The following is a 13,234-nucleotide window of genomic DNA, read 5'->3' as shown; positions in this document are numbered from 1 at the left end:
TTATTCTGGCCTTGTTCATGGATGACCTATTTATCTTATACACTATCATTACCATTTGCTGGGTCTATGTCCAGACTTTACAGTCACAGTGTGACGCATATCCTCTAATAAAACAAAGTCAAACGTGGCTCTCTAACAAACTTGGCCAAGAAATGATGCATTACTCTTCAGGCAATAGGCATTGCAGGCTTTTAACAATACATCATTATTCATCTTGCCAACAATTTGTTTATCAGCTCTCTTCCAGTTTGTGAGAAATGATGAGGGAGGGCTTGAAGTTGTGGCTGATAAGGCTGAGAGAGACAATGGTACGAAGACGTGACTTATATGTGAACTTAGTGAGTGAAAATTCCTCTGTGAAACAGTGAAGTGATCAAGAGCAGTATCGTTCAGTATCAAACACAATCAGTATTATGAAGATGGCATATTTAAGCTTGAATCTTGTCTCCTAACACTTTGTTGAGGAATAAGGCAAAGAATACATGCTATCTGTTAAATTGCATGTAATGTCAAAAGAAAATCTGTGGCTACGCCAGTACAGTCAACCTTTTCGTCTAACCTTTGTGTACAATAGAACAATGTCTTTGGAGGGATATCACTTTGGTAGAAGTGCAAAGACATGTGCCACTGGGTCATATGCCAAGGTGTGACATATAGCTGGCAGTGCCCTGAGCTGAATCAGAATGTGTTTAACCTGTTTTCAGGATGTTCTAGCTTGTAGAACAATTTGTTATCATTGAATCGACATGGGACAGACCTGTGACCTCTGTTGTCAACTTCACATATAACGTTCTGCGTGAAACAGCATTCACCTACAGCTAATCTCGCTTGACCAAAGTTACATGTAGACTAATATGAAATTATGGAGTCTGGTGACGCGATACTAACTTACAGCTAACAATGTGAAACAACGGCTGGAAATGTAGAATATTCCTGGTTGTGCAGAGTACAGTATGTCATAAATCTTGTCTGAAATAAGTGGGGTAACAAAACACTATTCTATCACCCTCCATGGAAATTAAGATATACTGTAGTATCATTTTAGATGATTACAACTACATTATTTGATGTTGTAAAACTACAATAAAGCAAAATTAAATAAAGGTTAAATAAAAATAAATAAATAAAAATGTACCTGACTCCCCTCAGCAGGCCGGAATGTCCAAGCTCAAATGCCTCTGCACTCCAAATCAGCAAAATCAGGACTGCTTACCCCTGACATTCACATATTCATGCTGACCAAAGAACATTGTCCCCCCCCAAACCCCCCTCTGCACTGTTTTGAATTTTGTGAAAAGCAAACCTTATTTATTCATAGTCTCTTTGATTTACGTTAAGCTTGTCACCTTGGAAACCTTGAATTGATCAGCTGGAGAAGGCTGATGATATCAGTGCAAGCAGGGTTTGCAGGTAAAAAAATGCCTGCATTTGTCTGGAAGGTGTCATCTTCTGTGATATGTGCTCTTGGTTCCTTTCACGGTTGCCATGGTGATTATTTAAGTCCAACCTACTATCAACAAACCTTTCAAATCTATGGACTGGGAGAATCCTTAATTTTCCTTTTTTCCCACTCTGTAACTGAATGTAAACAATGCATCAAAAGATACATTATTTTATCCCTGCTATGGCTCCTGATATGCATTGTTGATGTGTTCCTTACAGATTGTGATTTTGTGCTACTGTTATTTATAGTATTTGTGTGGGTGTGTAAAAATATGACTGAAACTGCATTGCATGGAGAGAGACAGCAGACATGGTTACTGTTATGTAAATAGGAAGTGTAGTTAAATCATTACTGTGCAGCTATAAATATAACTCATAAGCTTCTTGTTTTATATATATACATATACATACACACAGTACCAGTCAAAGGTTTGGACACACCTACTCATTCAAGGGTTTTTCTTTATTTTTACTATTTTCTACATTGTATAATAATAGTGAAGACATCATAACTATGAAATAACACATGTTGAATCATATAGTAACCAAAAAAGTGTTGTTTTATATTTTAGATTCTGCCTTGATGACAGCTTTGCACACTCTTGGCATTCTCTCAACCAGCTGGCATGCTTTTCCAATAGTCTTGAAGGAGTTCCCACATATTCTGATCACTTTTTGGCTGCTTTTTCTTCACTCTACAGTCCGGCTCATCCCAAACCATCTCTATTGGGTTGATGTCAAGTGATTGTGGAGGCCAGGTCATCTAATGCAGAACTCCATCACTCTCCTTGGTCAAATATCCCTTACACAGCCTGGAGTTGTGTTTTGGGTCATTGTCCTGTTTATAAACAAATTATATTCCCACTGAGCTCAAACCAGATGGGATGGCGTATCGATGCAGAATGCTGTGGTAGCCATGCTGGTTAAGTGTGCCTTGAATTCTAAATAAATCACAGACACAGTCACCAGCAAAGCACCCCCACATCATCACACCACCTCCTCCACGCTTGACGGTGGGAACCACACATGCAGAGATCATCTGTTCACATACTCTGCGTCTCACAAAGACATGGCGGTTGGAACAAAAATCTAAAATTTGGACTCGAGACAAAAGGACAGATATCCACTGGTCTAATGTCCATTGCTTGTGTTTTTTGGCCCAAGCAAGTCTCTTCTTCTTGTTCGTGTCCTTCAGTAGTGCTTTCTTTGCAGCTATTCGACTATGATTTTGATGTTGATGTTGAGATGTGTCTGTTACTTTGAACTCCGTGAAGCATTTATTTGGGCTACAATCTGATGTTCAGTTAACTCTGATGAACTTATCCCCTGCAGCAGAGGTAACTTTCTGTCTTCCTTTCCTCTTGCGGTCCTCATGAGAACATGATGGTTTTTTCGACTGCACTTGAAGTAACTTTCAAAGTTCTTGACATTTTCTTGATTGACTGACCTTCATGTCTTAAAGTAATGATGGACTGTCTTTTTTCTTTGCTTATTTCAGCAGTTCTTGCTATAATATGGACTTAGAATTTGACCAAATAGGGCTATCTTCTGTATATCACCCCTACCTTGTCACAACACAACTGACTGTCTCAAATGCATTAAGAAGAAAATACATTTGTCATGACTTCTACTGAAGTCGATGCCTCTTCTTGTTCGGGCAGTGTTCGGCGGTCGACGTCGATGGTCTTCTAGCCATCGCTGATCCATTTTCCATTTGTGTTGTCTTGTTTTCCCACACACCTGGTTTCATTTCCCTCATTGTGTGTTGTGTATTTAGCCCTCTGTTTTCCCCCCATGTCTTTGTACTTGATTGTTTATTGTTAGGTCGGTATGTTTTCGGCTGGTTTATTCCCGGGTGCTGTTTTACCCGTGTTTAGTGGCAACCGTTATTTTGTTCGCACATTGGGTTTGTTACTTTGTGCTTTTGCTTTTATTAAAGTGCGTTGTTCACTTATCTCTGCTCTCCTGCGCCTGACTTCATGCACCAGCTACACCCACCGCCTGACAACATTCCACAAATTCACTTTTAACAAGGCACATCTGTTAATTGAAATGCATTCCAGGTGACTACCTCATGAAGCTGGTTGAGAGAATGGCAAGAGTGTTCAAAGCTGTCATCAAGGCAAAGGGTGCTACTTTGAAGAATCTCAAATATAAAATATATTTTTATTTGTTCAACACTTTCGTTACTACATGATTCCATATGTGTTATTTTATAATTCTAATGTCTTCACTATTATTGTACAATGTAGAAAATAGTAAAAATAAAGAAAAACCCTTGAATGAGTAGGTGTGTCCAAACTTGGTCCACCCGTTGCTGCTATAAGAGCCTCCACTCTGCTGGGAAGGCTTTCCACAAGATGTTGGAACATTGCTGCAGGGACTTCCATTCAGCCACAGGAGCATTAATGAGGTCGGGCACTGATGTTGAGCGATTAGGCCTGGCTCACAGTCGGCATTCCAATTTATTCCAAAGGTGTCTGATGGGGTTGAGGTCAGGTCTCTGTCTAGGCCAGTCAAGTTCTTCCACACTGATCTCATCCAAACATTTCTTTATGGACCTCGCTTTGTCCACTGGGGAATTGTCAAACCGTTCCCACAAAGTTTGAAGCACATAATCGTTGAGAATGTCATTGTATGCTGAAGCATTAAGATTTCCCTTCACTGGAACTAAGGGGCCCAGCCTGAACCATGAAAAACAGCCCCAGTCCATTATTCCTTCCCCACCAATCTTTACAGTTGGTACTATGCATTCGGGCAGGTAACGTTCCTCTGGCATCCGCCAAACCAAGATTTGTCCGTCGGACTGCCAGATGGAGAAGCGTGATTCATCACTCCAGAGAACGCGTTTCCAGTGCTCAAGAGTCCAATTTCAGCAAGTTTTACACCGCTCCAGCCGACACTTGGTATTGCGCATGGTGATCTTAGGCTTGTGTGCTACTGCTCGGCCACAGAAACAAATTTCCTGAAGCTCCCGACTAAATGTTCTTGTGCTGACGTTGCTTCCAGGGGCAGGTTGGAACTCGGTAGTGAGTGTTGCAATCAAGGATAGATTATTTTTACGCGCTATGTGCTTCAAAACTCGTCGGTCTGTTCTGTGAGATTGTGTGGCCTACCACTTTGCGGCTGAGCCGTTGTTGCTCCTAGACGTTTCCACTTCACAATAACAGCACTTATAGTTGACCGGGGCAGCTCTAGCAGGGCAGAAATTTGGCACCTATGGCGGTGCCTCATTGAAAGTCACTGAGCTCTTCAGTAGGGGCTATTCTACTGACTATGTTTGTCTATGGAGATTGCATGGCCGTGTGCTCGATTATATACACCTGCCAGCAAAGGGTGTGGCTGAAATAGCTGAATCCACTAATTTGAATTGGTGTCCAGATACTTTTAGCCATGTATATACATCCTATGAACAAGAAGATGAGAACCGAAAAGGTAGACTAAGCGATATGCCGAATATGCAGTATGTAAACATCATAGTGGGTCAATTTCCATAACAACTAAGATTGTTGTAGCGCAAGGCTCACCTTCTCCACTGTTTTGGTCCATTGGCTACCACACTAACAGCGTGAAGTGACCCTTGCACATGCGCAGATACTGTGTGTGATTATTTGAAAGCAAAGTGTTGTATCTTAGACCGCAGCGGTCTAAGGCACTGCATTTCATCTAAAGGCATCACTACATACCCTGGTTTGATTCCAGGCTGTATCACAACTGGCCATGATTGGGGGTCCCATAGGGTGGCACACAATTAGCCCAGCCTCGTCTGGGTTAGGGTTTGGTCAGGGTAGGCCGTCATTGTAAATAAGAATTTGTTCTTCTGACTTGCCTAGTTAAATAAAGGTACACTTAAAATGATAATGTATGCAAGAGATAGTTTTTCTTCCTTTTGCAAATGTCATTCACATGATTTTGTGTCAGTAAATCATAGTCCACTGTAATTGAAACATGGATTTTAAATTCGCCTGCTTTTCCAATGACTCACAATGCTGCATCTTAACAGTGTCACAATCTTGATGTGTGATAATCATTGCAATTATATAACATCACAAGCCACTTCTTCTCAAAACACTTTAGATTGTAACACTGCAATGTGAAACCACCCTCTGCCTTATATGATTTGTTTGGTTGGTTTGATGTTAGATTTGTTAGTTAGATAATCTATGGCAATTGCAATAATGGCATTTTCTTATATGTGTGTGGAAATGTTTGCAGGCATGGTTGCTGACATGTTGATGTCTCCTTGGAGCTTAACAATTTCTCCAGCTTACAAAAGAGGTTAATTTCAAGTTTAAATTCATGTCAAAATGGCAAGGGATTCAAGAAGATTTGCTGATAATAGTAGCTGGGGTAGGGTTAGGGTAAAGGTTAAATTTGGAGTCAGGTGTAGGGTTAGGGTAAAGGTTAAAGTTAGAGTCAGGGCTTGGGTTAGGGCAAAGGTTAAAGTTAGAGTCAGGGCTTGGGTTAGGGTAAAGGTTACATTTGGAGTCAGGGCTTGGGTTAGGGTAAAGGTTCAAGTTAGAGTCAGAGGTAGGGTTAGGGTAAAGGTTAGAGTCAGGGGTAGGGTTAGGGTAAAGGTTACATTTGGAGTCAGGGCTTGGGTTAGGGTAAAGGTTCAAGTTAGAGTCAGAGGTAGGGTTAGGGTAAAGGTTAGAGTCAGGGGTAGGGTTAGGGTAAAGGTTAAGTTTAGAGTCAGGGGTAGGGTTAGGGTAAAGGTTAAGTTTAGAGTCAGGGGTAGGGTTATGGTTAAGGTTAGATTCAGGGGTAGGGTTACGGTTAAGGTTAGAGTCAGGGGTAGGGTTAGGGTTAAGGTTAGAGTCAGGGGTAGGGTTAGGGTAAAGGTTAAGTTTAGAGTCAGGGGTAGGGTTAGGGTAAAGGTTAAGTTTAGAGTCAGGGGTAGGGTTACGGTTAAGGTTAGATTCAGGGGTAGGGTTACGGTTAAGGTTAGAGTCAGGGGTAGGGTTAGGGTAAAGGTTAAGTTTAGAGTCAGGGGTAGGGTTAGGGTAAAGGTTAAGTTTAGAGTCAGGGGTAGGGTTACGGTTAAGGTTAGATTCAGGGGTAGGGTTAGGGTTAAGGTTAGAGTCAGGGGTAGGGTTAGGGTAAAGGTTAAGGTTAGAGTCAGGGGTAGGGTTAGGGTAAAGGTTAAGTTTAGAGTCAGGGGTAGGGTTACGGTTAAGGTTAGATTCAGGGGTAGGGTTACGGTTAAGGTTAGATTCAGGGGTAGGGTTACGGTTAAGGTTAGAGTCAGGGGTAGGGTTAGGGTAAAGGTTAAGGTTAGAGTCAGGGGTAGGGTTAGGGTAAAGGTTAAAGTTACAGTCAGGGGTAGGGTTAGGGTTAAGGTTAGAGTCAGGGCTTGGGTCAGGGTAAAGGTTAAGGTTAGAGTCAGGGGTGGGGTTAGGGTAAAGGTTAAGGTTAAAGTCAGGGGTAGGGTTAGGGTAAAGGTTAGAGTCAGAGGTAGGGTTAGGGTAAAGGTTAAGGTTAGAGTCAGGGGTAGGGTTAGGGTAAAGGTTAAGGTTACAGTCAGGGGTAGGGTTAGGGTTAAGGTTAGAGTCAGGGCTTGGGTCAGGGTAAAGGTTAAGGTTAGAGTCAGGGGTAGGGTTAAGGTTAAGGTTAGAGTCAGGGGTGGGGTTAGGGTTAAGGTTAGAGTCAGGGGTAGGGTTAGGGTTAAGGTTAGAGTCAGGGGTAGGGTTAGGGTAAAGGTTAAGGTTAGAGTCAGGGGTAGGGTTAGGGTAAAGGTTAGAGTCAGGGCTTGGTTTAGGGTAAAGGTTAAGGTTAGAGTCCGGGCTAGGGTTAGGGTAAAGGTTAAGGTTAGAGTCAGGGGTAGGGTTAGGGTTAAGGTTAGAGTTAGGGCTTGGTTTAGGGTAAAGGTTAAGGTTAGAGTCAGGGGTAGGGTTAGGGTAAAGATGCCTACTCATAATTTGTTAAAATCACTTGATGATATCATTAGGTGTTACTGGAGATGAGTTTAGGGATAGGATAAGGGTTAAGGTTTGAGTTAGGGTTAGTAGATAGTTTGTTGAAATGTTACTGATAGTCTGTAGATTGATAATTGTAAAGGACTGCACCAAGGGATGACCATGAAGCCAGCGAAGTAGATAACTTATTTCAGCAGAAGTGGTCTTGTACAGATTGGTGTTTTTCTGAACGGCACCGGATGTCCCTGTTCTAACACACGCATGCTGTGATCACTCATTGGAGTGACCTCTAGAAGCATGTTTACTGTGCATTAATAAAAATATAATTTTCCATTGCGTCTACAAGCCCCCCCCAACTGGGTATTCATCAACAACCAACTGGGTATTCATCATGATGTCAGTTCTCTTTCTTTATTCATGGAGTTGTATGGCTGTTTATTCAATGCTATCTAATTCAAAAGCTGACCCCTGCTTGGTTGTTATGGAGGCAAAGTGTGGGAATTTATTGACCATCGACCACAGGTTGGCTACTGCAGTGATAATGTTAATGAATCAATACAGAGTGCTATCAGTGGCACAATTAAGGCTGTATTTCATGTTCCACACCAAGTTGTACCTCTGCAAGGGCAGCTCTACTGTCTGTCACTTCAAACTAGTGCATTAGTCTGTATTATCCTGACAAAATGACAAAATGAATCCTTGGTTGTGGATCTCATTAATGTTGCACTGGTGGGATAAACAGTCAGTGGTGAAAAACAAATAAGCGATTTATAGTGCCTTTGGTAATGAACCACAATGCACTTGCTTTTGACCTGCAAGTTATATTTGAGTTTATGATTATCAGTCATGCTAACAAATAAAAGATGATGAAAATATGCCAACACAGATGTTCCTGAACCTAAATGCCAACCTACAGTATTATAGTACAAACACAAAGTGCATTGGACCAGAATACAGATGTCTGAGGGTGTCCAGCATCAAACAAATCCAGCAGCATCTGGTTGCAGCCTGAGCATGTTTTAGGCACATTTGATGTGCTCAAAGAGTGTCAACAAATTGGAGAGATGGCATGTCCCATCTGCAGACTGTCTATTTATTTGTGTGAAATGTGCTATGGTAGAGAGACAAAATGGTTACACCGTCTCAAGCTTATTGAACTACTGCAGCCCTTTCTGTTTTATTTGTCAACAAACATATGGTATAAATATGGTATAACATGTCCATCTTCCTCATACCAAACGTTTTCATAAAATGCTGAATTTCCAGTGACCTCTTTAGCCTTCCATGTCCTTCACGGATTAGTCGTGTTCTGAGTAATGGTGTTTTGGCATAAAGTGATACATGTTTAACTAACAGAACAGAAAGGCATGTCTTCTACCAGACAACAGTATAATTAGTCTCATTCACCCAATATAATGGCTGTGGTTGGTAGAGTTCATGCTAAATGTTTTTTGTTGTGTGCTTCAGTTTCTATTGCTGATTATGATTTCAGAGGTCTTCTGATTTTGTAATTTGATGGTAACATATTTTTCAAAATATTGTCTCAGCAGCGTTGACAAAGCTTTGATGAGTCAGCATTTTTTTCAATCTTCATTTGTTTCCAAAAATGGTGTTCTTCTTACATGCTTTTAGTTCCATTGTTATTTATCAAGGTAGAGCTCTAGCCTATACAATTGTGGACTGTTTATATTTCTGACATAACAGTTCTTAGAACAACAACATGCTTCTTAAAACAACAACATGCTTCTTAGAACAACAACATGCTTCTTAAAACAACAACATGCTTCTTAGAACAACAACATGCTTCTTAGAACAACAACATGCTTCTTAGAATAACAACATGCTTCTTAGAATAACAACATTTACATTTACATTTAAGTCATTTAGCAGACGCTCTTATCCAGAGCGACTTACAAATTGGTGCATACACCTTATGACATCCAGTGGAACAGCCACTTTACAATAGTGCATCTAAATCTTTTTAGGGGGTGAGAAGGATTACTTACCCTATCCTAGGTATTCCTTGAAGAGGTGGGGTTTCAGGTGTCTCCGGAAGGTGGTGATTGACTCCGCTGTCCTGGCGTCGTGAGGGAGTTTGTTCCACCATTGGGGGCCAGAGCAGCGAACAGTTTTGACTGGGCTGAGCGGGAACTGTACTTCCTCAGTGGTAGGGAGGCGAGCAGGCCAGAGGTGGATGAACGCAGTGCCCTTGTTTGGGTGTAGGGCCTGATCAGAGCCTGGAGGTACTGAGGTGCCGTTCCCCTCACAGCTCCGTAGGCAAGCACCATGGTCTTGTAGCGGATGCGAGCTTCAACTGGAAGCCAGTGGAGAGAGCGGAGGAGCGGGGTGACGTGAGAGAACTTGGGAAGGTTGAACACCAGACGGGCTGCGGCGTTCTGGATGAGTTGTAGGGGTTTAATGGCACAGGCAGGGAGCCCAGCCAACAGCGAGTTGCAGTAATCAAGACGGGAGATGACAAGTGCCTGGATTAGGACCTGCGCCGCTTCCTGTGTGAGGCAGGGTCGTACTCTGCGGATGTTGTAGAGCATGAACCTACAGGAACGGGACACCGCCTTGATGTTAGTTGAGAACGACAGGGTGTTGTCCAGGATCACGCCAAGGTTCTTAGCGCTCTGGGAGGAGGACACAATGGAGTTGTCAACCGTGATGGCGAGATCATGGAACGGGCAGTCCTTCCCGGGAGGAAGAGGAGCTCCGTCTTGCTGAGGTTCAGCTTGAGGTGGTGATCCGTCATCCACACTGATATGTCTGCCAGACATGCAGAGATGCGATTCGCCACCTGGTCATCAGAAGGGGGAAAGGAGAAGATTAATTGTGTGTCGTCTGCATAGCAATGATAGGAGAGACCATGTGAGGTTATGACAGAGCCAAGTGACTTGGTGTATAGCGAGAATAAGAGAGGGCCTAGAACAGAGCCCTGGGGGACACCAGTGGTGAGAGCGCGTGGTGAGGAGACAGATTCTCGCCACGCCACCTGGTAGGAGCGACCTGTCAGGTAGGACGCAATCAAGCGTGGGCCGCGCCGGAGATGCCCAACTCGGAGAGGGTGGAGAGGAGGATCTGATGGTTCACAGTATCGAAGGCAGCCGATAGGTCTAGAAGGATGAGAGCAGAGGAGAGAGAGTTAGCTTTAGCAGTGCGGAGCGCCTCCGTGATACAGAGAAGAGCAGTCTCAGTTGAATGACTAGTCTTGAAACCTGACTGATTTGGATCAAGAAGGTCATTCTGAGAGAGATAGCGGTAGAGCTGGCCAAGGACGGCACGCTCAAGAGTTTTGGAGAGAAAAGAGAGAAGGGATACTGGTCTGTAGTTGTTGACATCGGAGGGATCGAGTGTAGGTTTTTTCAGAAGGGGTGCAACTCTCGCTCTCTTGAAGATGGAAGTGACGTAGCCAGCGGTCAGGGAAGAGTTGATGAGCGAGGTGAGGTAAGGGAGAAGGTCTCCGGAAATGGTCTGGAGAAGAGAGGAGGGGATAGGGTCAAGCGGGCAGGTTGTTGGGCGGCCGGCCGTCACAAGACGCGAGATTTCATCTGGAGAGAGAGGGGAGAAAGAGGTCAGAGCATAGGGTAGGGCAGTGTGAGCAGAACCAGCGGTGTCGTTTGACTTAGCAAACGAGGATCGGATGTCGTCGACCTTCTTTTCTAAATGGTTGACGAAGTCATCTGCAGAGAGGGAGGAGGGGGGGGAGGGGGAGGAGGATTCAGGAGGGAGGAGAAGGTGGCAAAGAGCTTCCTAGGGTTAGAGGCAGATGCTTGGAATTTAGAATGGTAGAAAGTGGCTTTAGCAGCAGAGACAGAGGAGGAAAATGTAGAGAGGAGGGAGTGAAAGGATGCCAGGTCCGCAGGGAGGCGAGTTTTCCTCCATTTCCGCTCGGCTGCCCGGAGCCCTGCTTCTTAGAACAACAACATGCTTCTTAGAATAACAACATGCTTCTTAGAACAACAACATGCTTCTTAGAATAACAACATGCTTCTTAGAATAACAACATGCTTCTTAGAACAACAACATGCTTCTTAGAATAACAACATGCTTCTTAGAACAACAACATGCTTCTTAGAACAACAACATGCTTCTTAGAACAACAACATGCTTCTTAGAATAACAACATGCTTCTTAGAATAACAACATGGGTCTTAGAACAACAACATGCTTCTTAGAACAACAACATGCTTCTTAGAACAACAACATGCTTCTTAGAATAACAACATGGGTCTTAGAATAACAACAACATGGGTCTTAGAATAACAACATGGGTCTTAGAATAACAACATGGGTCTTAGAATAACGACATGGGTCTTAGAACAACAACATGCTTCTTAGAACAACAACATGCTTCTTAGAATAACAACATGGGTCTTAAAATAACAACATGGGTCTTAGAATAACAACATGGGTCTTAGAATAACAACATGGGTCTTAGAATAACAACATGGGTCTTAGAATAACAACATGGGTCTTAGAAAACATCAACAGACATGAAATTGTGAGCAATGTTTTCCAGTGGCAGATAATCAAAAAATGTGCTAACCTTACAGCTACTCTCGTCTTTTTATCTATGAGTGGTTTTGGATTGACACAAATGTCTGCCTGGGAGTATTAGCAACAAGCATATTTAATTGAAATCATTGCTTGACATCTACATGCAGAAACACTCTATTTACTTTAAGCTAATGATTCTTGGCAAAGAATGGCAGGATTTAACCTTGTTACTCTTTCATTGCAAAGCTTGTGAGGTTGAAAGGACAATGGCATAATCTCCTTTCATCAAAGATTCTACACCTCTTTGATGAGGTATAATGACTTGGTATAATCATACTGTGTGCAAGTGTTGTTGTGTGTGCTGTATTTCTCACCTTGGAGAACAGTTCTGAATAGTGATTGCAAGTTCTCTTTCTGCTCCAGGTAAGATTATGATTAAGGCCATTGGGTTTGGGTACCTTTTCAGTTTGGGTCCGTTAGTTAACAATACAAAATGACTCCGCTTTCATGCATACTGCTTTTCAATCATAAATAAGCCAAGATATTGGAAGGTCCCCCTATGCTGCTCACAATATGACACAGTGAGAGATGAGACATGTGAAATGGAGCACCGAGGAAAATTTACCATACATTTGCATATGTCAACATACCCAAACACATATATATATATTTAATGTTTGTGAAGAGAGGTTCTTGTGTTCAGGCCTGAGGCTTCCAATGGGTAATGGAAGGGGGTGCTTTGTTGTGCTACAGAAATGCTGTCTCAGTGGCATATTTGAGAACAATATATAGCTGTTTCATACCAGAGTCATGCATAATATTCCCGAATTTACAGCGTGTAAATTCTTAGATTGGTCATCTAAAAGATCCATATTATATCTTATGTCTGTCTTTGATTTTATCCTCAGGTCAAACTTGTGGTGGTGTTGCACAAGGACTAAATGGAACGATAGAGAGTCCTGGCTTTCCCCACGGCTACCCAAACTATGCCAACTGTACCTGGATCATCATCACAGGAGAACGAAACAGGATACAGTTGTCATTTCACACCTTTGCTCTTGAAGAGGACTGTGACATCGTCTCTATTTATGACGGACAACCACAGCCAGGAAACCTGAAAATGAGGTAACAGACTTTTACTTACCCATATTCATTTTTCTATGTAGGTCTACTGGGTGGTGATCTGAGAACATTTCTTAACAATGGCTTGGTTTTGCGTTCATTTGATTTTAGTGCTACTGTATTGTTGTACCATTAGTGGTCCTGTGTGGCGCTAGCAATTTCAAGTTGTTAATATACAGTTAATATAAACCCCTTGACATTTTCAAAATGTTGTGGTGTTACAGCCTGATTTTAAAATGGATTACATTTAGATT

General features: G+C 42.5%; 1 protein-coding gene across 1 annotated transcript in view; it reads left to right on the top strand.

Annotated features, from left to right (window-relative positions):
* Window positions 1-13,234, top strand: part of LOC118402753 (CUB and sushi domain-containing protein 1-like) — a 439,121-nt gene that overhangs the window by 116,085 nt on the left and 309,802 nt on the right. The window contains exon 2 of the mRNA XM_035800963.1: window positions 12,767-12,983. Within this exon, the coding sequence (XP_035656856.1) occupies window positions 12,767-12,983 (217 nt within the window). The remainder of the gene's footprint in view (window positions 1-12,766; window positions 12,984-13,234) is intronic.

Source organism: Oncorhynchus keta, chromosome 24 (assembly GCF_023373465.1).
Source record: "Oncorhynchus keta strain PuntledgeMale-10-30-2019 chromosome 24, Oket_V2, whole genome shotgun sequence".
NCBI classification, from domain to species: Eukaryota; Metazoa; Chordata; class Actinopteri; order Salmoniformes; family Salmonidae; genus Oncorhynchus; species Oncorhynchus keta.
This window is presented reverse-complemented; position numbering and strand designations above follow the sequence as displayed.